At 44.6% G+C, this 24343-nt stretch overlaps 1 protein-coding gene across 2 annotated transcripts in view; it reads left to right on the plus strand.

Annotated features, from left to right (window-relative positions):
- Window positions 1-24343, plus strand: part of FGD6 (FYVE, RhoGEF and PH domain containing 6) — a 131358-nt gene that overhangs the window by 6349 nt on the left and 100666 nt on the right. For both annotated transcript variants that reach the window (XM_029601594.1, XM_029601595.1), the window contains exon 2: window positions 10003-12448. In XM_029601594.1, coding sequence (XP_029457454.1) covers window positions 10003-12448 — 2446 coding nt within the window. The remainder of the gene's footprint in view (window positions 1-10002; window positions 12449-24343) is intronic.

Genomic DNA, 24343 nt, shown 5'->3' on the forward strand with positions numbered 1-24343 from the left:
CAAGCCTTTGCCTCCTTTTAGAGGTCGGATTTCCAAGTAGTATGCAATTTGATAAAAGTCATTTTGTCCGCTGATTTTTTTCCTGGGGTCTCGAATTCCATCCTGTGCTTGCAGTGGAGGGAGACTTGTCAGGAGAGACTGTCTTGTGGCGCATGAAATGAAGCTGCGTTTAACTTTTTTTTTTTCTTTCCCTCAAACTGAACTTTTTCTTCATAGGGTGCCTGTTTTGGAGCCTTTAGTCATCAAGCTCCGTTTCCTGGAGCAAAATGATCAGTTTCTCATGCTGATGCCATCTCTCCTCGAACATCAGGAAGTCTAGGGGTCCTTCAGTGCCAGCAGCACCTCTCTTCTCGTTCCTTCCCAAAATTTGGAGATGTGAGACCAGTGGTTAGGTTTATGGAGTACTGAGTGCTAGCCCCCTGAGCAGAGGACAAAGCTCGGGCAGCCTCTCTTCCTCAGATGGTGAGGTACTTACCTACTCTTTCCACGAGTCACTCGAGAACAGTGGAAGCAGAGTCAGATCCTGGAGTGCTACCACCTTGTCTAGTTTTCAGGATCAAAATCACGAGCTCTGTATACAGTGGCTCTAGCTTGAATGACGGTGAAAGCAACAGTGCCTCCTACTGGCTGCGGTGCTGAGGAGAGAAATGTAAACATTATTTCTGGTCCAAATGGACTAGTGAAGCTAAAATGAGAGCTCAGGTTAACTGGGCTCTTAGGAAATGTTTTGTGGCAAGAATGTGGCTCATGATTTTGAAAGAGTGATGATCCTGTAAACTAGACAAGATGGTAGCACTCCAGGATCTGACTCTGCTTCCACTGTTCTCGAGTGACTCGTGGAAAGAGTAAGTAAGTACCTCACCATCTGAGGAAGAGAGGCTGCCCGAGCTTTGTCCCCTGCTCAGGGGGCTAGCACTCAGTACACCATAAACCTATCCTTTCTTTTGTGGCTTGTCAAGAGGGGAGGCCACCAACTGGGTGCCAACTTATCCTCTGCCAAGTAATGCAAGAGGAGCTGGACTGGAGCGATAGATGCCTTGTCTGGTGCTAGGCAATTGCTCACCAAGTGCTCTGATCTTAGCCCTGCTGGTCTGTTTTTAAACTACGGGTCAAAGGGAAGTTTTTCCCTTTCTCTATTATTTTTGTTGGTTTTTTTTTTTTCAGGGAGTAAGAAACCAATTTGCATGGCCAAGTTAGCCAGGCCAGAGGCATTTGTGGCACTTGGCCAGAGCAGTTTTCATTAGGGTGGCTAGGGGATGTAGGGCACTGGTGGTAGGACAGAGACTGAGCTGGGAGGTGTGGGGAGTTCCCATCCATCAGGGAACCAGCACTTCATCAGACCATTCTGTGCAAACAGTTATTCTAAAAAGCTTCCCAAGTGCACAGTGTTTCTTTTAAATTCATGTTTGGGAAGAGATGCCAACCGCAAACAAAGACTTGCAAGTTAAGTGATTTTTAAAAGAAAAAAAAAAAAGAAGGTAATGGTGAGAGATGCATTACTAATGTCAGGAGAGAGAAAATGTCTTTCTGCAGAACTTTGTTACCAGGCCTGTGACGAGCTCCTAGCATGGAGGGGGTTATCCCTACCCCTGACGTGCCCAATTGGACATGTGCTGCCGAACGTTGGATCTCAGGGGATGTGATGAGGAAAAATGAACTTGGCACAGGAAAAGCCAAATCAGGCCCTGATGTAATAAGATGTGAGTAAAAAAAGAAACAAAAAATACACAATGAACTTCAGTGCAACATTTTCTTTACTCGCATGCTAAAAAAAAAAAAAAAGGGTTAACTGCTGATGCACTAAGCTAATGCATTGGGAGGTTTAAAAAAAAAAAAGAAGCATGCACGAAGTCAGGCTTACACTCATAAAACGTGATTGGTGCACAAAGAATGTGGTTTTCAGCACAGAAAATGTGGTTTATGATTTGCATAAATCCCACGCATAGACTCATTCACCCCAGAAACTTTACACTTCATCTCTGACCGGGAGTTAAATTTCCAGCCTTAGGGAATTTGAAATCTTAATTCCGTGTAAGAAAAAATATAAATTAAAAATTTGCCTCCGTTCAGGTCTGCCGGCATAGCATCTTTTCAGAGGAGGATCATGCACCAGCGGTTTCGCAGCTTTAAGGATGGTTATCTGCCTGGTAACTTCCCACCGGATTTTCCCCAGAGCCGCACAGCTGTACAGACAGAGGGTCTGCATTGAGGACGCTCAGCAGCGCGGTGGTGCCAGGGCTGTCGGCGTAGAATTTGCTGTATGGTGCAGACATCCAAACCCTTGTATCGTTTCCAAACCCTCAGGAGCTCAGAAAATGTCACAGTGGTTTGTGGCATTACCTCGTCATTTACTGGTGCCATGAAAGCAGCCCCCAAATGGCACTGGTTTAAAGGGCACCTGAGGAGGGAAGGAGTGTGGCCGTTGCCTGAATTTTGTCACAGTGCGTAAAATTGCCATTCAGCAGGAATATGAAGTGGGCTTTACGTTTTTCACCTCCCACTTTGCCTCTGAATGTGCCTCTTCCCATCTGCAGTACTCAGGAGAACAAAGGAAGTATGACACATTTTGTCTTGGCCTCCCACATTCTTGGTTTTATCTCGTTAACCCTGTCATGTGTCCGGGTCACATTCCGTTTACTCATCGGATTGCTTTAAAAAAAAAAAAAAAAGATTATGCATCACTTTTCTACTGTTTTGTTTTTTTTTTAAGTTTTTCTAGAAATTCATTCTTTTTTTCTTTTCTTAGCACAGTCCAGATATTTGATGGCAATCTAATCAACTGTCTGCATGTTTGTTTGTTTTAATTCTCAGCAGTTTCTTCCTTTTCCTAAGGGCTTCTGGCTCCATTGCAGCTGATTCGATGGTGCCAGGAGCTTTCATTCTCCCCTCCGGCCATCTAGCCCAGCTGTTGTCCAGCGACTGCAGACCGCTGCTCCCTCCGTTAACACGGTACGCGTGTGCTCTGGATCTGGCCACTAGGGGTCGCCCTTTCGTGATGGCTGAGACTTCCTGCGCCATGGGGACGGTGAGCACCGCCTCTGCTGCACCGTAGGCCCCTGGCGATCCAGGGAACAGAAGCCGCCCTGAGGATTGAAACCCTGGTCCCTTTCTGAGCCCCTGGGGCTGTGTGTTTAGTGACGTGGAAACTTACAGGCCAATACAGTACAGTGCGCTCCAGCGGAGCGCACTGTTAACCCGCGATTGGACGCGCGTTTTGGACACGCTAGCTTTACCCCTTATTCAGTAAGGGGTACTAGCGCGTCGAAAACACGCGTCCAACCCCCCGCCCCCCACCGAACCTAATAGCGCCCGCAACATGCAAATGCATGTTGATGGCCCTATTAGGTATTCCCGCGCAATTCAGAAAGCAAAATGTGCAGTCAAGCCGCACATTTTACTTTCAGAAATTAGCGCCTACCCAAAGGTAGGCGCTAATTTCTGCTGGCATTGGGAAAGTGCACAAAAATGCAGTAAAAACTGCTTTTCTGTGCACCCTCCGACTTAATATCATGGTGATATTAAGTCGGAGGTCCCGAAAGTTAAAAAAAAAAAAAAAAAAGTAAAAAAAAAAAATTTGAAATGGGCACGCGGCTCGCGGGTTGAAAACCGGACGCTCAGTTTTGCCGGCGTCCGATTTCCGAACCTGTGGCTGTCAGCGAGCTTGAGAACAGACGCCGGCAAAATTGAGCGTCGGCTGTCAAACCCGCTGTCAGCCGCTGCTCCTGTCCAAAAAGAGGCGCTAGGGACGCGCTAGTGTCCCTAGCGCCTCTTTTTACCGCCGGCCCAAATTTAAATATTTTAGTTTACTGTATCGCGCGCACAGGACACTGACCTGTGCGCGCGCCGGGAGAGCGGGCCCTCGCCCGCTCTCCCGCGAACTTTACTGTATCGGCCCGATAGTGCATAGAGACTGGAGCGGATTCTTGGCTACAGAGCCTTCGCTTTATCTGCTTTCTCACCTCCTCCTGGCTGCCTTCCTAGTAGGTGCCAGCAGGGTGTGTTGAAAGAGGTGGAGGGCTGGTTTTGTCTCTAGCGCTATGTCCTGTGCACAAGCTTTTCAGAACGAGCAACCCTTAGGCCCCCTGTGCTGAAGTATGGCCTTGCGGTATTTTACAGCCCATGCAGAAATTACTGAAAGGGGGGAGCGATGGTGGCAGATAAAACTCTAGATACAGTGCTAAATAACAGACTGATTCAAAAGTAGCAAGAGTTTAGATTCCTGTATGGCAGTTGTTTGCTGTTAAGATTCCTTCTGTAATCACATTTCTGATCCTGTCTGTTGCTGTTTTGACAGCTGTGAATAGCTTCTGGGATTCTGTGACTTTTTTTTTTTTTTTCAGCTTATTCCTGCCTTCTGCAGAAAGCTCACGAGCTTGGGGCAGTTCACAGGTTGTATTTCTGCTTTTCAGGGTCTTGTATTATGGCACCTTCCCTTCTCCCTCCAAACCAGTGCTTTCCTTGTTGAACAATGACTCTTTTTTTTCGGGTAGGAGGACCCCCACGGTTCAGGAAGTGTACTTTAGTTCAGGTAGCGTCCCACCCTTTGTTCTCGGCACCACGAGGGGCTTTGATGCCTCTCTGGCTTGGTACATACGGTAAGCGTCATACTAAAGGTACAGCGTTTCCCTGTCTGCAGGCCTCATAATAACCGTGCCGTGGACAGCAGATGTGGAAACGCTTGCCACAAGCCCAGCAGCAGATTCTGCAACTTTTTTTTTTTTTTTTATAGCAGACTCCCAGAGAATCCTGCTGAATAAGGAAAGCTGTGGGTGCTAATTTTATTTAAGGTAGTGAACGCCTGACTTGGCAGTAGCATGGGATTGTGGTCTGGGCCTGCTCTTTCATTTCCAGTCCACAGGAAGCCCTGTCGACTCTTCTGAAGTTCTGCAGACTCACGGGAACTGCAGGAGGTTGTGTTTTTTTTTTCTGGTAGGGATCTGCAGCCGCCCTTCCTCCTGCCTACCCTGGCATTCACAGGGTGCCCACAGATGCAGCCACAAGGAATCTCGCAACGAAACACAGCGGGGCCGGATTTCCCTGTGCTTTCCTGCTGGCACCAGGCGGGGGTTATCAGCGCACCGGTGTGTGAAATAGATTTGTGTCCGTAATCTTCTTGGTCTTCTTGCGTCCTGAAGACAGCACGGTGTTGGAACGCCACAAGGTCTGTGGCTGAATTCACAGATTGGTGGCAAGCTTATGGGGCCTGTGACACGAATGCTTCTGCTGTGGTCCCCATGATTACTACTGATCTATCGCGCGTTCATTTATTTCCTTCAAAGACTGATCCTTTTATATTGGTAAGAATTTTTTCTCTGAAAAGCTTTTGTTCTAAAGTTTGCAAATAAAACATACTCCTTTCCTCTCTGCCTCTCTATATAGCCCTGGTTAACAAATGAATTTCTCATTCAGGATTTGCTTAGACGCTATAACAAACAATTCCAAGATTTGCAGGAAAGTCAAATGATTTGAAAACCTTTGCGGTTTTTCTTTTTTCCTACAGCTTTAAAGCTCTGAATGCGTGGCTGAACGTTTTGCAATCGGGGGGGTGGGGGGGCCCGGTCAGCCAATCTAGTTCATGAGCAGAAACGCCACCAGGGTATGGCTGGATGCCCACCGTGGCATGGGGTCACAAAGAACGTTCCAGAATCCCACGACTTTCAGTTTTAAAATGCTTTTATTGGCTCGTGCTTCTGCCATCCGGAGTCAGAATTAAGAAAAGCCGAGGAGTCCGCTGACGCTCGTGGGCGTGGGCAGGGATTTTTTTTTTTTTTTAATTTGCGATGTAGCATTGCCGTTCGGTCACTGGTCCGTGGTTCCAATGACCTGCACGCCGCGGCCTCGCTTCCGTGCTTTGTCACACTGGCTGTCTTGGCTGAGTGACCACAGTGGCGTTTCATCCGCATCACTCTGGCAGGTGTAAGCTTTTGCCCCATGATCATAAACGAGGCTTTCTTTCACGTATTATGCTGAGCTGTTTTTCCTTCGCTTTTGTTGGTGGAATTGCTCATCTTCCTTGCATGTTACTGGTTTTTCAGCTGGCTGATGATCTCGGGACTGTTTTAAAAACAACGTTCCCAGCGCCAGCTGAATGCCCTGTGCTTACCCCAGAAAAGGATTCTCTTTTTTTTTTTTTTCCTCCAGGAGTGATAAACTGTTCTTTGATCTCTTAAATAATTGCTTCAGTCTTCTGTTCTGAACAAGATGAACCCATAATTCTGTTGTTGATGCTGTGGGTTTATTTTATTTTATATATATTTTTTTTGACCTGGAAATTTCTTCTTTCTTTTTTTAGGTCTCCAACTCGGTTAGAAGCAGGGCTGGGAATCCTGGCGCTGCGAGCCTTCATTCACAACTTTCCTGGGGATTTTTCCCCTGTCTTATAACACCCCCCCCCCCCCCAATCCCGTCACCCACACTAAAACATTCCTAGTCTGCTCGTAGCTGCGATGGTCCTAGGCTGGGAGCCATGCACCGGGGCTCCCTGTGGATCCTGCTGCAGTCCTGGGCCCTGAATCCGGCCACCAGCTGTCACTCTTCAGTGATGACCGCGACTCTCTCCCCCGGTCTGCAGCTTCCCCAGCCCAGCTGACTCGGGGAGCAGAAGACCTGACTTGTAGATTGACTCTGGGACCTGCTGCATGGCAGTACATAGCATTGCCACGGAACCATCGGGCTGGCCCAGTTGTGCTGTGATCTTGACTAGTAGCTTTAGATTTATTGGCCCAGAGGCAAGCGGATTCCACCAACCATGTGGGTGCAATGTGATTTCTGACCTCTTACAGCTGGGTTAGAAGCCATTGCTACCCTGAAGGCATCGCATGGGGCATTATGCAAGGGGGGGAATGTAAGACAGGAAGTTGTTTTTAACTGTAAGGTATGCTTGTGTTCCGAGTTTTGAAAATTCACTTGCCCGCGTGCTGAGGACGAGCGGATTTTGTTTGCTGGCGAGATGGCTCTGGCAGCAAGAGGCGACAGCAGCAGCAGTGTCTTCCGTCCTGATTGAGGTCCCAGGAGGAGGAGGAGCAGTAAATGGGCCCTGGAGGAGGAAACCATCTTTAACCCCAGTTGTGGCCCGGGAGGCAGCCTCAACAGGGCAGCAGAGAGGGCTGCAGTGGATGTAGGGGAATAAAGAAGAAAAATGAGAGGGCTGTTGGCGGGGGGGGGAGGGGGGGATGGAGGGAAGGGATGGGCTGGAGGAGAGAGTAGACTACACCTGGGTGGGCTGGGTATTGTGCATTTGCCAGAAAATAATTCACTCATCGTATATTCCTGTCATGTCCTCCTCCTCCCTCCAAACACATTATTAGGGGGATTAAGGGAAGTGCCTGGCGATTGCATGTCTTCCATGGCATTTAAGTCCTGGAGGAATTTTTGAAAACTTCTCCTCATGACAGCTCCATTTAGGTGTAGACCCAGTTGAGCTTTTTTTTTTGTATACCCGGCATGTAAGTGCATGCAGGCTGGAGAAATCTAAATCCATGCATCTGCCTTTACTGAGGAGAAAGGATGGAGGATGCTTTTATTTCATGCATCTTGCAAAAATCTGTTCTGCCTGGCGATCTTTATTTGTGTGCTGCTGCTGGCAGGGTGCTGTCCGTATCTACTGTGGCCAGTCTAGTGCTGCTGTTTGCCCCTGCCGGTGCAGTCTTCAAGGCTCCGTGATCTGAGTGTTCTTTGTGCCGTGCTTTTTTGGATTCTGCCTTCCCGCAAACAGTGTGGCGAGGTCCCTGCAGTGTGGAAAACAAGTCTGAACGTCTGCAGTATGGAAAGACGTGTGCAGATGATATTTTCCAATTTTGTGCTAATTCAGCAGAGGATAAGACCTAGGTAGACTTCTCGCGGCTCTTCAGTTTCCTGTGAGTTATGTTCCTAGAGGATCGAAATGAAGGTAGAAGTTAGTTTTTAAAGCTGGCCCCAAGGCAGGAGTTTCAAGTTTTAGCTTCTTGTTTGATGGAACTAGCAGGCATTGGGTGCGTCATGGACACGAAAGATCCTGAAAGGGAGAGGGAAGATGCGACGGCCGTTCTAGTCCAGAGAGGCTGTGCTGAGTCTAAGTTTCAGAAGAGAATTCCATGTAGTCCCTGAGGTTGGCCAGGGCACAAATGTCACTTGAGCCTGCTGATTGAGGTGGGGGCAGGGGTATATCAATGAGGGGATAAGAGTAGAAAGAAAGATGGGGAGGGCAAAAGCAGTGGTGTAATTAATTGGGACCATAAGATATTTTTATTGCAATATATTCTTACATATGAAAATTATACAATTTTTTTTTTTTTTTAGTGTCTTGTGCTCAACATACAATATTCACAAAAATCCAACATACTCATAAAACAAACCAAATGTACATTGTTACCCCAGCTACAAAATATGACACCTACTTCTCTCACATACTATTAGCCTCTATCCAAGGTATCACAGCCACAAATCACAGACATACACGCCTCAAACATACTCATACACACACATTTTACATTCTAAAGGAGTTGCATGTAATACATTCAAAGACCCAGTTTCACTAAATACATACATACAACCTTCCAATTTTCTTTTCCCAACAAGGACCCTTGTTTCACCCATAAGGGCTTCTTCAGAGGATACTCACAAAATTAAAAATTGGTAATAATGTACTTTTCCAAACTGTCACAGAAATCCACACTGCTAACAGAGAATGATGACAGATTATTGTGAATCAACTCAGTGGTTATACGATTGTTCCAAACTGACTCCACTTCCAACACCACTTATAGTTCAACATCGGACGGCGACAGCTTGCTTACATTCACTTAATTCCAACATGAGCTCGTATGCTGTCGGAATATGTTGGAATATTATTGGAGAGTGTTTTGTCCCATGGATATTCTGGAGTTATTAGATGTATTTCAGACATTGGCAGTCGGTGGTTGTAGAGGATGTAAAGTGAGTGCACATTGATTGGAAGATTCAAAAGTGATATTTTTGAAATTATTTAGTAAAGAAGGGATGTTAAGTTTGGATTTATCTAGAGAAATCCTGACTGGATATCGTAGAAGACTGAAGCAGTACATCTAGAGTCGCATAATTAAGTGAATGTAAGCAAGCTGTCGCCGTCCGATGTTGAAATATAAATGGTGTTGGAAGTAGAGTCAGTTTGGAACAATCGTATAACCATTGAGTTGATTCACAATAATCTGTCATCATTTTGTGTTAGCAGTGTGGATTTCTGTGTCAGTTTGGAGAAGTACATTATTACCAATTTTTAATTTTGTGAGAGTATCCGCTGAAGAAGCCCTTATGGGTGAAACAAGGGTCCTTGTTGGGAAAAGAAAATTGGAAGGTTGTATGTATTTAGTGAAATTGGATCTTTGTATGTATTACATGCAACTCTTTTAGAATGTAAAATGTGAGTGTATGAGTATGTTTGAGGCATGTATGTCTGTGATTTGTGGCTGTGATACCTTGGATAGAGGGTAATAGTATGTGAGAGGAGTAGGTGTCATATTTTGTAGCTGGGGTAACAATGTACATTTGGTGTATTTGGGTTGTTTTATGAGTATGTGGGATTTTTGTGAATTATATTATATATTGAGAACAAGACATTTTAAAAAAACTGTATAATTTTCATATGTAAGAATATATTGTAATTAATATTTAGTGAAATATTGGTAACCTCTGTTGTTGTGATTTTTGTATTAGTTCTTATTTTTTTATTTATTTATTTATTTGTATTTTTCTATACCGGCATTCACGGAGTTCGTATCATGTCGGTTTACATAAAACAAGGGGTGAGAAATACATTATAACGTAAATAACTAATAACATAAGAGTATACATTAAAAGTAAAACAAGTGCATGGAAGAAGAAGTATGTAACAAAGAGTATGTTACCCCTTATACAGAGGGGTAACATACTCTTTGTTTTTGGAATTAATTGGGAAACATTTATTATGATATTTGAGTTCTTGTGCCAGCATGAAATCTTGTTTTTCATTACTGACCAACATATCCTTTTTTTTTTTTTTCTTTCTAGAAACTAAGAAGCCCCCTGTGGCCCCCAAACCAAAACTTGTCATGGGACACAAGCCAGTCCCTCCACCCATTGCACCCAAGCCGGATTTAGTGTGTGCCAGCCTGACGCAGAGCTCGAAAAAAGCGAAACCCATCATTGCACCTAAGCCAAAGGTTCTGAAAAGTTCTGTCCCTGAATCCAAGTCACAGTCATTGAGAGGAAACGTCAGCAAGGGCTTGGAAGAGCATAAAGGCAATGGCTCTGTGAATGTAGACGTCATGAACTGCAGAAATGGAGCGCCAACAGAAGGCCATGAGAGTCCAGCATATATTATATCGATGTGCTCATGCATGGCAGATTGTGCTTATAGACTTGGAAATGGGGAGATGCCATCTAAGAATCAAATTGATTCGGATGGGCTAGAAAAAGTTGACAACCTGGAAAATGGTAAAGTATGCCAGCATCTAGCATCATGTGCAAAAGTGAAGGAAAAAATTGGTAAGCCTGGTGGAAAGGCCCTGTGTACCATTCGGCTGGGACTTAAAGCCAACAGTTTGGAAGACAGGGCTAAAACTGTTTCAGCGCTAGAGGTACTCTCCAACAGCAGTCATATAAAACCCAAAGAGCTGGATAAAGGTAATGGAAATGAGGTAACTCGTAGCAAAGCTCACACGGAATTTACAGATTCTGATCAGTCTCTTTCCACTTCTGAGGAATATACAGACAGACAAAGACAAAATCTTGGCAAGTTAGCTGATAATCAACTGGAGGAATCGGAAGGTTGCGTGACTTCTTGTTCTTTAGGCCTAAGTAGTATGAGAAATGGCCAAGTAGATAATAGAATTTTTCCAGATCAAGCCTCTATCACAGCAGAAGATGTTAAGACACCGCGTCCATCGGGCGTCCATATAGAGCCCTGGGTGAAAGTTCTTCCAGTTCCAAAACCTAGAAAACAGCGTGCCGCATGTCTGATCCGTCAAGACTGCGTTGAAATCCTGGGAGAAGGACCTAGTGAACTGGTCAATTCAGAGACTAATTCCAGTGAGCCTTCTAGTAATGGTTTAAATAAATTAGCAAAAATTCATGTGCTTGGTGAGAGTGTTTCCTATCATGAAGAACATATAGAGAATTTGGATTACACTGCTAAGAATGAAAGCTCCCGTGATCGAGATGAACGGCCATGTTTGATCGAGGTATCTGCTGGTGCAGACTCCCTGAATACTTCATCGTCTATACACAAAACTTCCAGTTTGGTTGATGGTGTTGATTTTGCTTTTGGAAGAGATTTTGGTCTAGCAAAGTCGACAGATAAATTTGAAGAATGTTCAAATACAGGTGTTGTGGAGAAACAGCCCAGCTTTGTGAGATGTAGCTCTCTATCCATGAGTTTGCCTAAACAACTTAAATTAGCCTGTGACCAACATTTGTCTATGGCCAGTAGCCCTGATGCCACTTCAGAGAAAAATAGCAAAGAGGATTTCATAAAATCTGAAAATTCTCCAAGGATTGTTCCCAAAAAACCACAAAGACACAGCTTGCCTGCAGCTGGACTGCTAAAGAAAGCTGCATCGGAGGAGCTGGTCGAAAAGCATTCTTATGTTTCCAAAGAGGAAAGAAATGGTGAAGGAAATTTGGAAAGAGCTCGCTTTAGGCATTTGTCAGCCAAAGATCATGTCGTATTGTCAAATTGTGATTTTCCAAAATGGGTGTCGGAGAAACCCGTCTGGAAACTACCTCATCCTATCCTGCCATTCTCAGGCAGCCCCGAGTGTTTAAAATCTGCTTCAAATAGTGAACCCTCAACTATCGTCACTAAGCCTAGAGCTAAATCTTTGTCCTCCGTTGATATAGAACGAGTGGAAAAACCTGTCAAGGACTGTCCAAAGAAAAGCTCCTTAAAGAAGCTACTGAACATGAAACTGTCTGTGTGCATAATGAAAAGTGATTTTCAGAGATTTTTGTCTAAGGGCAGCCAGTCTGTGGACAGTGGCACAGGTGCTGGTCTTTTATCTGCAGAAGGGAATGGGATAGGCCACAGTTTAAGCACTGAATCCCCAGCAGGTGACAGGAAAAATAAACCTGCCAAGGCGTATTCTGCCGATTCTGCTAATAGCCCAGCATCACAACAGAAAAAACAGAAGCACAGAAATCAACAGGAAACGCCAAGCAATCAAAGATCAGGGTCTTTGGATAAAGAGCAGATGTTCTCAGGGAAGAAGCCACCAGAAATACCATCAGTTTCTCTTACAGTTGATTGGACCCCAGAATACGAAAATGTTCGTCACTACGAAGAGATCCGGGATTATGAGAACTTGCCTTTTGCTCTGGTTGCTGATAAAAATCCTGGTTTTGAATGGCAGAATTCTAGTAGTGGAGAGGACTATAATAGCAGCGTATATGAGGTAGAAGATGCCTTTGAAGGCAAGAGAAGCTTTGGAATGTACAGACAAAGCCATGTATACAACAGGTAATGACAATGGGAGTCTGAGTCAGTAAATGAAATCGACCCAAACTTGGGATAGTTATGCAGGTTGTTGTAATTAAAATTGGTATTCTTTCTTATAGTTTTGCTATTACCTCCCAGAGCTTTTAATTTTAATCCCAACTTCATCTAGAGGCCTATAGAGCATGCCTAAATAATTATAGGGCACAGGTTGGCCTGAAAGTAAAATTGTTTTTATTTCAAAAGTATTCAGTTTGCGGCAGTAGTCCCAGTGAAGTATTCCTCACTGTAAAACAACTAGCTGGCAACTCTGAGTCCTTAAATGGGTATCATAATACTGTACTTGATCCTACACACTGTCAGGGGGTTGCAGAACATTTTTTCAACAAAAGTGTAAAACCTTTGTAATAGATTCCTTCGTGAGGTAGTGATATCAGCCCAGATCATCTATAGTTAAGGAGACAAAATGGGACAAATTTTCACCAGTTGAAGAGGTCATACAAATTGTAGATAAAATGAATGGATCATCATGCCCTTGAAAACATGTGCAACTATCCTGTTTAAAGCATTATGTAAAGAGATCGATGGTTTCTTGGCCAAAATTGTGGAGGTCCATATTCACTTACTGCTCAAATGGCAATGTTAGGGGCAGATTTATTGAGGTTTTTCTCCCGTTTTGTGTGTATGGGAAAAACCCTTAAGGAATCAGGTAGTTAGCCACATAAATTTATCCAACTAAAGGGGTCATTCATCAAATTGCATTAGGGTCCCAACGCCCACGATGATGCCTAACGCATGCGATAAATATCACATCGCGAAATGCATATGCAAATTTATTCAAGTGGGAGGGGTTTGGACAGAGTAAATGGAAATGAGAACTGTTTAACGTTGCTTGTGATAACAGAAATCCCGTGATAGCGTGCGTTAACGCCGGAAATAACTACACCTTTTTTCTTGGCGTTATGCCTTCGATAGCTGTGCGTTGCAGCCGTAACGGGATTTATCGCAAATCCCATTTCAGGGAGGGGAGAGAGAGAGAGAGCACTTCTGTGGAGGTTCTGATTTGTGAACTTTTTATACCTCTGTAAGGGGGGGGGGGCATTATGAACTCGGGGTGAAGTTTGTGGGGCGAGTTGGGTTTTGGGTGCCAGTTTAACATGCAGAGTCATATGTATGAACAAAACAGTTACTATCAGTGAAGATTTAATGTGACTTGGAGTGATGAAATGTGAAAGAAGCTAGATAATAACATAGTTGCTGAAATATAGCTGGCCAAATACCCAAATATTCATGTAGCCGAATAACTTCTGTGTTATGTGTCTAAATGATTTTGAATATGGACCTTGTGAATTTTTTTTTTTTTTTAAATCTAAATTACTACCCCCGTCTCCCGGTCTGAACAAAACATCAGTTAGGCCTGTTTGAAAATAAATCATCTCTGACCCTTCATTGTTGGAGAATTTTCACCCTATTTCATTACTACCATTTTTGTCTAAGGTTCTTGAGGTAGCCGCCATAAAACAGCTTCATGAATTGCCAGAAGACTGTGTGAGTCTGTATCAACAACAATCTGGTTTCTGTAAGCAACTCAGCGTGGGAGCCTTGTTACTATCCAGTTTAGATGCTCCTCGGCCTGGGTTTTGACAATGGCACCGGTTATGTCATGGTTCTCATTGATATCTGCTGCATTTGATACCCTGAATAATTGAATTTGGCTATCTCGTTTAAGTGCGGTCAGGATATCTGATATTGTTTTTGAGCTGGTTTGTCTCATATTTGTCGGAATGTGTTCAGCAAGTCAGAACTGGCCCCACAGTGTCATTATGGCAACAGGTTATCTCCGGCATCACTCAAGGGTCAGTGCTCTCAGCAACATTATTTAACATCTATATTTCTTTCTTGTGTAAACTTCTTTCATGTCTGGGATTCAAATATAAGTTGTATGCTGATGACATCCAGTTCTTTATACCTCTTTCATCATCCTGGTCTGCAACTCTATCTTGTTTCCAGGTGCTTATCAGCAATTAAATGCGGTTACATTAAAGTAGATTAACACTCAATATTAGCAAGATTGGGTTCATTATTGAGTCATTTCCCACTTCGAGATTCCTCTTCAGTTTTCATCTTTAAAGAATGCCCTATACCTTGGGTGTCATGTTGGATTCTGATTTGACTTTGCACCCTTACATTAAGACCATGGTTAGAGCTACCTTCTATGAGCTGCGAAAGGTTTGCAGATTAAAACCTTTGCTGAACCCCTGTGACATTCGCACAGTGTTTCAAGCATTTATTCACACTGTCCTAAATTCTTGTAACTCTGTTTTCATTGGTCTCCCAACGTCTGCCCTTTGAGCACTGCAAATAGCACAAAACGCTTCAGCACGCATCTTAATGGAACTCTAACGAGAGAGCACATTAGTCCTGTACTCTGTCCCTCTGTTGGTTACCAGTCCAACGGAGGATTAAATACAAAATAGCAATGTTAGTTAATCACTCTGGGTGGGTGCCATGCTACGTATCTATAAGTCATAGCGCACTTTCAGATTTGTGCAGTGTGGCTCCACAATCTGCTCATCTGGCCATGACTGGTCTTTAAGGCCTTTCTAAAGGTTTAAATATTTCTTTTGTAAAATTGAGCAGGCATTCGGCGTAGACCATCAGCCGGGTAAGTAGAGGTCTATATCTGCAAGGCTTCATTGTACTCCATTATCATGTTGATAACATGAACTGCTTTACTTCTACCATTGTTCCTGTTTTGCTGCTCACTTCATTGCAGGAGGCTGCATCTGAGATTTAAACCATGCATTGGCACTGTGCAGTCTGCAAGGCTTTTTATTCTGTAGTTCAGAGGTGTTACGATGTCATGTTTTTGTTTGATTGTTGAGCTATGCATGTCACTTTGGATGCATGCGGGTTATAAACCATATTAAATAAATAAATAATGCTAGGCATATAGAACGTTCTGCTGCATACAGATGACTTTCTTGGATCTAGCAACGTTAGATTTTGATATACCCTTAGATGGATTTGGGGGACAAGTTTGCCATTTTAATTCGTATTTCCAATGTGCACGGGCTATCTTTTTAAGCTAGTGCTGATTAGGACTTGATGATAAATGTGCAGACAATTGTTTTACCATTCAAACTAGACTGAGCCTCACTGAAGGTGTTTGGTGAATTCTAAAGGGGGAAAAAAAATATATCCTACAGTCCTTAAATTGAATTATCTTAAAAATGTTCAGACACAGGGGCTTCTTATAGCTTTAGAGTCAGAATTTATGCTTGATGCTGCTTCCCTTCAAGTTGAGAGGGTCCTAATAATAGTTTGGATAGGGAGCAAGTGCTGGGCCGTAATGCTCTTTGTTGTTTTAGAAGGGTATCCTTTGGTGGGTAGAGTGGGTTTCCGCAGCAGCATTCTCCCATTCCGCAAACAAGTGTGCTTTTGCGTAAATGAAGAGCAACTCTTTTGTCATCCTAGTGATAAGTAAGCCTTCTGTGTTTTAGGGCTGGACTTCAGCTTCCTGCCACTTCTGAAAGGGAAACAGTTGCACAGGAAAAAGTAATCATGCCAGGAAAATCTTGTCTTAAAGCACTGTGGGATTTTTTTTTATTTTTTTTTTAATGGGGGATGGGAGGTCCTGGCAGTTTCCTCCTGCTCCTTTCGGTTTCCAGCACAGTGGGAATCGGGGCTGGGATCTGGTGCCACAAACCTTCATTTGCAAATACCTGGGAATTTATTTCCCCCCTGTTTATATCCCCTGCCAATTTGCTTTAGTCTGGTCATGCTCCAGGATTTCTTCTGGCGCCCTGCAGTCAAAGGCCCTAAATTCAGCCACTAGGTGTCATCATTGCATCTTCCCTGCCTTTGAACACTGCCTCTGCAGAAGATCTGATCCAGGAATAGAACCACATGAGCCAACCGGCTGGACCTCCCCACTGAAAACTTTCCTCAAAGTGGCGCATTTTAAGAACTGTGGAAAAGTTCTCCAGTGCTTGTTCCACATGAACATAAGAAATGCCATAGTGTGTTAGACCAAAGGTCCATCAAACCCAGCACCTTGACTCTGCCAGTGGCCAATCCAGGCCACAAGAACCCAGCAGGATCCCAAAGAACAGATCCAGTCCTCCTCCTTGCTCATAAACAGGGATAAGCAGTGACTTTCCTAAGTCTATATGCTAATAAAGGAGCTTGTCCAAACCCTTTTTAAAACTCAGCAACATTAACTGCTTTCACCACTACCTCTCACAATAAATTCCACAGTTTAAATGTGTGCTGCATGAAAAAAGTTGATTTGTTTTAAATGTGCTACCTATTGGCTTCATAGCAGTGGCGAAGCCAGAATTGATTTTTTGGGTGGGCACAAGGTTAACATGGGTGGGCTGTAGGCATGCAGGTCTACTAGTTGTTTTTTTACTGATAAATAATGCCAAATTATGCAGCATAGCATTCACATCTACGCCTAAGTATGAGGTTTACTTAATGATACAAACATAATTCACGGTGATTTGTGGTACTTTAGCCTTCTTATTATTACGATTTTATACACGGCTCCTACCTGTCCATAAATTTTGAGAGAGCGGTTGTGTTGCTTATATTTAAATTGCTAACATCTCAAAATATAGATATATATTTTTACCTTTGTTGTCTGATTTTTGTATTTTTCTAATCAGTTGGTCCTGGTCTCTTTTTCCCATTTTTTCCCTTATAGCTCATTTCCTAATTCCTTTTCAGTGTCTTTCTTCTATTACTGTCTTCTTCCCTTCCACACACACACACACATACATACACGCTTTCTCTCACAGACTCCCTCTCACACACTCAAGCTGTCACTCTCATATGCTCTCCCCCCCCCCCCCCCCAAGCTCACATTCAAGTTCTCACTTTCTCACCCCTCTCCAGGCTTATATTCTTATGCACACACAGACGCACATCCAGGCACCCATTCTCACCCACAAACCCATGCTCCCAGTCTCACCCACACATATTCAAGCTCCCATTCTCATCCATACATATACACATTTAAGGTACTATTCTCACCCACACATACACACATTCAAGCACCCATTCTTATCCACATATTCAAGCTTCCATTCTCACCCACCCACACAAACCCAGGCTCTCATTCTCACCCATATATACACACATTCAAGCTCCCATTCTCACCCACCCACAAACCCAGGCTCCCATTCTCAACCACACATACACACATTCGAGCTCCCATTCACCCACATATTCAAGCTTCCATTCTCACCCACATACACACCCAGGCTCCAGTTTTCACCCACACACACTCCCATTCTCATCCACACATACACATTCAAGCACGTGCACAGCTTCCGCTGTCTCCCCCAGAGCAGGAAGATCAGCTGCCTCTCCTGCTGCCACCGGCCTCCTGCTATCTTCGGGCGTCGGGCCGTACTGCCCGCCGAACTTCCTGTCGGGGGGGGGGGGGGGAGCGGAAGCGCAGCGCACAGCTTCCGCTTTCTCCCCCAAAGCAGGAAGATCAGCTGCCTCTCCTGCTACCACCGGCCTTCTGCTATCTTCAGGCGTCGGGCCGTACTGCCCGCCGAACTTCCTGTCGGGGGGGGGGGGAGGGAGGAAGCGGACGTTGTGCGCTGCGCTTCCGCTCCCCGCCCCCCCCCGACAGGGAGTTCGGCGGGCAGTACGGCCCGACGCCCGAAGATATCAGGAGGCCGGTGGCAGCAGGAGAGGCAGCTGATCTTCCTGCTTTGGGGGAGAAAGCGGAAGCTGTGCGCGGCACTTCCGCTCCCCCAAACAGGAAGTTCGGCGGGCCGTTTGGTCCGAAGATAGCAGGAGAACGGGTGGCAGCAGGAGAGGCAGCTGATCTTCCTGCATTGGGGGGAGGAAGCGGAAGCTGCACGCGGCGCTTCCGCTCCCCCCGAACAGGAAGACCGGTTGGCCATACGGCCGCAGCAGCGCTTCCCCATGTGTGCCGTGATGGCGCGCGAGGCGTGGGTTCTCTTGTTCGCTGTCGCGGGGATGGGATCCCGCGACAGCCTTGCAGTTCTGGTGCCAGTTGGGTGGGCCTGGGTCTAAGTTGGGTGGGCACCTGCCCACCCAGGCCCACCCATGGCTACGCCACTGCTTCATAGAGTCCCCTAGTACCATTTAAAAAAGTAAATAACCATTCCCTGTTTACCCATTTCACCCCATTTTATATTTTATAGTCCTCTATCATATCTCCTCTCAGCCATCTCCACGCTGAAGAGCCCTAAGCTCGTAGAGGAGCCATTCCATCACCTTTATCATTTTGGTCGCCCTTCTCTGTACCTTTTCTACCTCTGCTATATCTTTTTTGAGATGTGACTAGAACTGCGTACAATACTCAAGATGAGGTCACACCATAATACAGAGGCATTAGGATATTCTCTGTTTTATTCTCCATTCCTTTCCTAATAATTCCTGACATTCTGTTTGCTTTTTTGACTGCCGCTGCACACTGAGCCGATGATTTAAATGTATTGTCCACAGTGATTCCAAGATCCTATTGCCTAACATGGACCCCCCCGGCATCGTGTACCTGTAGTTTGGATTATTCCCGGTATGCTTCACTTTGCACTTGTCCATATTAAATGTCATCTGCCATTTAATCGGCCAATCTTCACATCTCACAAGCTCTTCTTTCAGTTCCTCAGAATCTGCTAGTTGATCGGACAACTTTGAACAATGTTGTGTCCTATGCAAATTTGATCACCTGACTCATCTCTCCCTTTTCCAAATAATTTATAAATTAAAAAGCACCAGTCCCAGTACTGATCCCTGGGGCACTCCATGTTTTACCTTTCTCCAGTAAGAGATACTCTCTGTCTTGTATCCTTTAGCCAGTTACCAGTCCACAATAGGACGTTGCCTCCTAGCCCATTACTTTCATTTCCTGATGAATTTCTCATGAGGGACTTTTGTCAAGCACCTTTTGAAAATCCAGATACACTATGTCAACCAACTCATCCTTGTCCACATGTTTGTTACCTCCTTCAAAAAAAAAAATCTAACATTTGTGAGACGACTTCCTTTTGTTAAATCCATATTGAATCTGCCCCATTAGTCTGCGTCAATTTTGGATAAAGTCATTTGGTTGCCGTGTTAGTCTACTTGAATGCACAGAAATTAAAGTTAAATGAAAAAAATATATAAATGATGATAACTTTTTTATTAAACTAACTTGATACATTTCTTCACTAGCTTTCAAAAGCTAATACTTTCTTCTTTCATCAGTAATTATGTTTTTAAGAATAGCTTCTTCCATTTTGCTTGGTATGAAGTCAGGCTTACCAGTTTGTAGTTTCCCGGATAAGGTCTGGAGCCCTTTTTAAAAACGGGTATGATGTTGGCCACCCTGCAGTCCTCGGGTACTGTAGCTGATCTGAATGAGAAGTTTAGAGATTATTATTAAGTCTGCAATTTCATTTTTTAGTTCTTTCAGAATTCTGGGGTGGATATCACCTGGTCCCAGTGACTTCTTCTTATTTAGTTTGTTGATTTGCTCTGTTGCATCTTCCTGGTTCACCATTCAGTTCTTCTGACTCATCGCCCTGAAAGAATTTTTCCTGTCTGGTATCTCCCCAACACTCTATTGAGTGAAGAGCAAAGAAAACTCTTTTTTTTTTTTTTGTTTTTCTGCTATGGCCTTCTCTTTCCTGCGCACCCTTTTTTCCCCTCAGTCATCTAGCAGTCCAACCGACTCCCTCACAGGCTTCTTGCTTCGAAAGTACTTGAAAAAGTTGATTTTGAATTTTTGGCCTCACTGGAAAGCTTCTTTTCAAACTCTTTTGGCCTGTCTTATTAATGCTTTACATCTAACTTGATATTGCTTATGCTGTTTCCTATTTTCTTCATTTGGGTCCACCTTCCAGTTGTTGAAAGATGTCCTTTTGGCTTTAATAGCCTGTTTCACCTCACTGAACCATGCTGACAGTCATTTGGTGGAATTTCTACCTTTTTTTAATTCATGGAATACAACTAGTCTGGGCTTCCAAGATGGTTTTTTTAAACAGAGTCCTTGCCACATGCAACTTTTAACCTTTGCAACTATTCCTTTTAATTTGTTTCTAATTTCCTCATTTTATCTTAGTCTTTTTTTTTTTTTTTTAAGTTAAATGCTACTGCAGTCGTTTTCCAGGACGAGCGCGCGTGGGTCCACATAAGCACATATGTGGCCGTGAGCCCTAATACACTGAAATTTTAAATCATCTGCGCAAGTGCATGCTTATAATATAAAATATGCCTAGCGCACGTACGTGTGCTCCTAATTTTATACGGTTACGTGAGGAAACGTTATTTGCGTGTCTTTTCTTAGGACTTGTCTGCTTTCACATGCTCCAGTGAGCACATTTTAAAACATGCACATGAAGGAAGTAACCAGGTTGACCAATCGGTCCACCAGTCTATTTGTAGGTCATCAAGACCCCTCTTGGTTCTTCAGCTTGCACTCCCCCCAGTTTACCCAGACCACTCACCCAGTCAGTTTTTGACTATAATGCGTTTTTTAGTTAAGCTTACATCTGATAAAGAGCAGAAGTTAAATACGCGCAGGTAACAGTCTGATGCACGCTGCGTTTGCTGGTTTTAAAATCGGGATTTACGTGCGTAAATGTTGGGCCCCACCCCAGGACACCCTTGACCTGCCCCCATATCCGCCTCTTTTTTTTTTTTTTTTTCTCACATTCTGATGCACGCGCATGTATTTTTTTCTGGTTTTAAAATAAGAGTTGCTAATGCTCGTCCCTTATACTTGCATATAAGGGCCTTATAACGCAAGCAACTCTTTTAAAAATTCACCCCTTAATGTCCTCCCTTCAGTGATTCTGTTAAATCTGGTCACATTCTGATCACTGTTGCATGAGGGCCCCACCACCATTATCTCTTGCACCAGATCCTGTGTTGTTGTGAGGGTTAGATCAGTTCCAGGACCAGCTGCTCTACGAAGCAGTGATTTATGGCTTCTGGACACTTTACCTCCCTAGCCATGTCCCAGTGAGATGTTTACCCAATCAGTATTCGGATAATTGAAATCTCCCATTTATTATTTGCTTAATTTGTTAGCTTTCCCGATTTCTGTTAGCATTTCTGTATCTGTCTCTTCCCCTTGTCCAGGTGAACGGTTGCATTTCCTTTCACACATGAAATTTCTGTCCATAGAAATTCCACATTTGCCTTTTTTTCTCCTGCGGGACTTTAATCCTGTTTGTCTTGGGCCATCCTTAACATGTTGTCACGGAGTATGAGTCCTTGGACTGTGGTGCAGTTGATACAGCCTGGCAGGTGAACCAGGTGGCCTGACGCTGACAGCGGGCAGACACGCCCAAACTGGGACTGAGACTGGGCTTCACCTATACCGGCCTCTGCCCTTGGGTTCTGAGGCCAACAAGGACATAGGCAAGTGTCCAGCAAGGAGCAGTCTGGCAGAGTCAGGTCAGGGCAGGTGGCAGACGGTGTGGGTAAGCAGGCAGCGATCAGGCAGCGACAGGCAGAGTCATGAACTTGTGACCCTTACAATCATCCACACATCGTTGCTTTTGTCCTATTGAAACAAGATGGCCGCTGGGTAGGTTTGTGGTTGTGGAAATTGTAGTTTTGGTGGCTTTCTTTCTACTTTACTGGAAGGGGGCTGCGCTGTAATTGATGCCAGCTCTGCCTGGTCTTCGGTGTGCTTTTGGATTGTCAGCCTTTTCCATGTGGCACAAGTCCAAGAGGTAAACCCATTTGATTTAACATTGAAGGCTGTGTCCAAAGGCTTTTTCCATTACATTTTCGGTTAATCCAGTTGTGGGTTTTTTTTTTTTGTTTTTTTTTTTTTTAGTTCCAGGACCACTCCTGCCTTCATGGAGATGTTTTCTTAAGGGTAGGCAACGCTGCTCCTTGAGTGCCACAAGCCCAGTCGTATCTTCACGATATTCCCACTGACTATGCACGAGATGCATTTACATGTGCTGCCTCCACAGCGCACAAATATATCTCATGCCCTGTTCATTGTGGACATCCCTGAAGACGCGACTGACGCGGGGAACCGGAGTCGCCTACTGCTGTGAGGGGGGAAACCGCATGCCCCAATCCAGTCTGTGGCTGGCAGTTCTTGTGTACAGCTGATGGGGAATATCAGATGTGCAGGTACAAGGCAGTGTAGACTACAAATGGAAAAGGAACGCCAGGCAGGTGCTGGTAAAGCAGTAAATCCCAGAAGAGTGGGAAAATCACCACGGTTAAATTTCACGTCTGAGATTATGTTGATTGCATGTGAGGCTGCCAAGGCCAGATATATATATGCCAGCTCTGGGAGAGTATTATTACAAGACGGCACAAGCAAGTACCAGCAGGAGAATGACCTCCAAAATCTTGCTTTTTGCTTTTTTAGTGATATCCATATTGGTACGTAGATACAGAGGGGTGGGGGTGTAGATATTAGGAAGAGCTTCCCTTGCATTAAAATGCACTAGCATGATAGAGACAAGTGACTTCGCCGAATTCTCGATGGGTATACACAAAGCTATTGCCTGAGAGCTATCGGTTAAGAACTTATGCAGTCACTGAGCTGTGCAGACGTGCTTTGCTGTAAAAGTCGTACTGTAGAAATGGAGCTAGAGGGAGAAGGGCTGTGCGTATAACAGAGGTGGTGGTACGGATGCTTTGCAAATCGTGGTGGAGAAAGTGCCAGCTCCAGTATTTGACTTGATGAAAGTTTTGTTTATTTATTTATTTTTTAACATGAAGCGTTCCTAACTTGTCACAGAACGGTGTATAATGCACCCATAGCGAACTGTTGAGATTGGGAGGAACTGACAGTGGGGATAGGAAAGGTGAAAAGAACTGGAGTAGTTGAGTTGGAAAGGCATGGCAGATCTGCATCGAGCAAAAAAACCCCAAAAAACCCTACAAAAAATATCTGAAATGCTGAGGGTTTAGTGCTGAGTGCTGCTGCAGCTTGGAAGTTCTGGCTCAAATTCGTCGCTTATCGGGGCCGGTCGGGCCTTGGCATGCTGTGGTGGTGGTGGTGGGGGGGGGGGGGGGAACGGCGGCTACTGCCGCCATGGCGTGGCCCCTGTTCCACCAAAGAGTGGCGAGGGGTTCCCAGAGCTGCCCAGAGGGGCCATCCTGGGGGAGGGTGGTTTTGGTTTGAAGATGAAAATAGACAAAAAAAAAAAAAAGACAATAGCAACCAAATAAGAAAAAAAAACAAACCCAAACAAAAACAAATGGGGTCGTCTGATTCCGGAGCTTTGAGCCTCATATCAAAGTGAAAGTTTTTTGCCAGCCGTGATGAAGAGAATAACTCTCTCTCGGTAGTGGGGCCAGTCTGAACCACGGATGGACACAAACTGAGGATGAGCTTGTTAAAATGAAGGGCACCAGCAAGGGGCATTCCTGCTTAAGTGCTGCCACCGTGGGCTGAGACTTCAACTCTTTCTGGAATAACCCGGAGAGCTACAGATCACGGCCTTCCAACCTGACTTCACAAAGGAAACAGCTGTTGATTTTGGAAGGCCGCAGCATCGATCTGGTTGATGGCACAGTCCTCTGTGCTGATCATAAGGCAGAGCAAATTAAGTTTAGGGCTCTAATGCCATCTCCTGATTAGATACAGAAACAGCACTTCCATGTTCTAAGACGATTATGTTTAGGAAACTTGATTAAGAGCCGCTGATATTGGTCCTCTCCCCCCTCAAGCAGTATGAAAGATTGATTAGCAGAAGTCCTCGTTAGCAACCCGACATCCTCGCAGGAAGTGCAGGGTTAACTGCATCCCTTGGGACCAGTTAAAGCGTGCAGCTGGCGGTTTTTTCTTTCCCTTTCCGCTCAAGAGTGTGATACTACTTTCGTAATAGGAGCAAACCTGTGCGTGTGTGGTGGTGGTGATGATGATGTGGGGAGCAGAAGTAGAGTTGAGTTTTAAATAGCAAAGGA

The sequence above is a fragment of the Rhinatrema bivittatum genome, chromosome 4 (genome assembly GCF_901001135.1).
Source record: "Rhinatrema bivittatum chromosome 4, aRhiBiv1.1, whole genome shotgun sequence".
Taxonomy (NCBI): Eukaryota; Metazoa; Chordata; class Amphibia; order Gymnophiona; family Rhinatrematidae; genus Rhinatrema; species Rhinatrema bivittatum.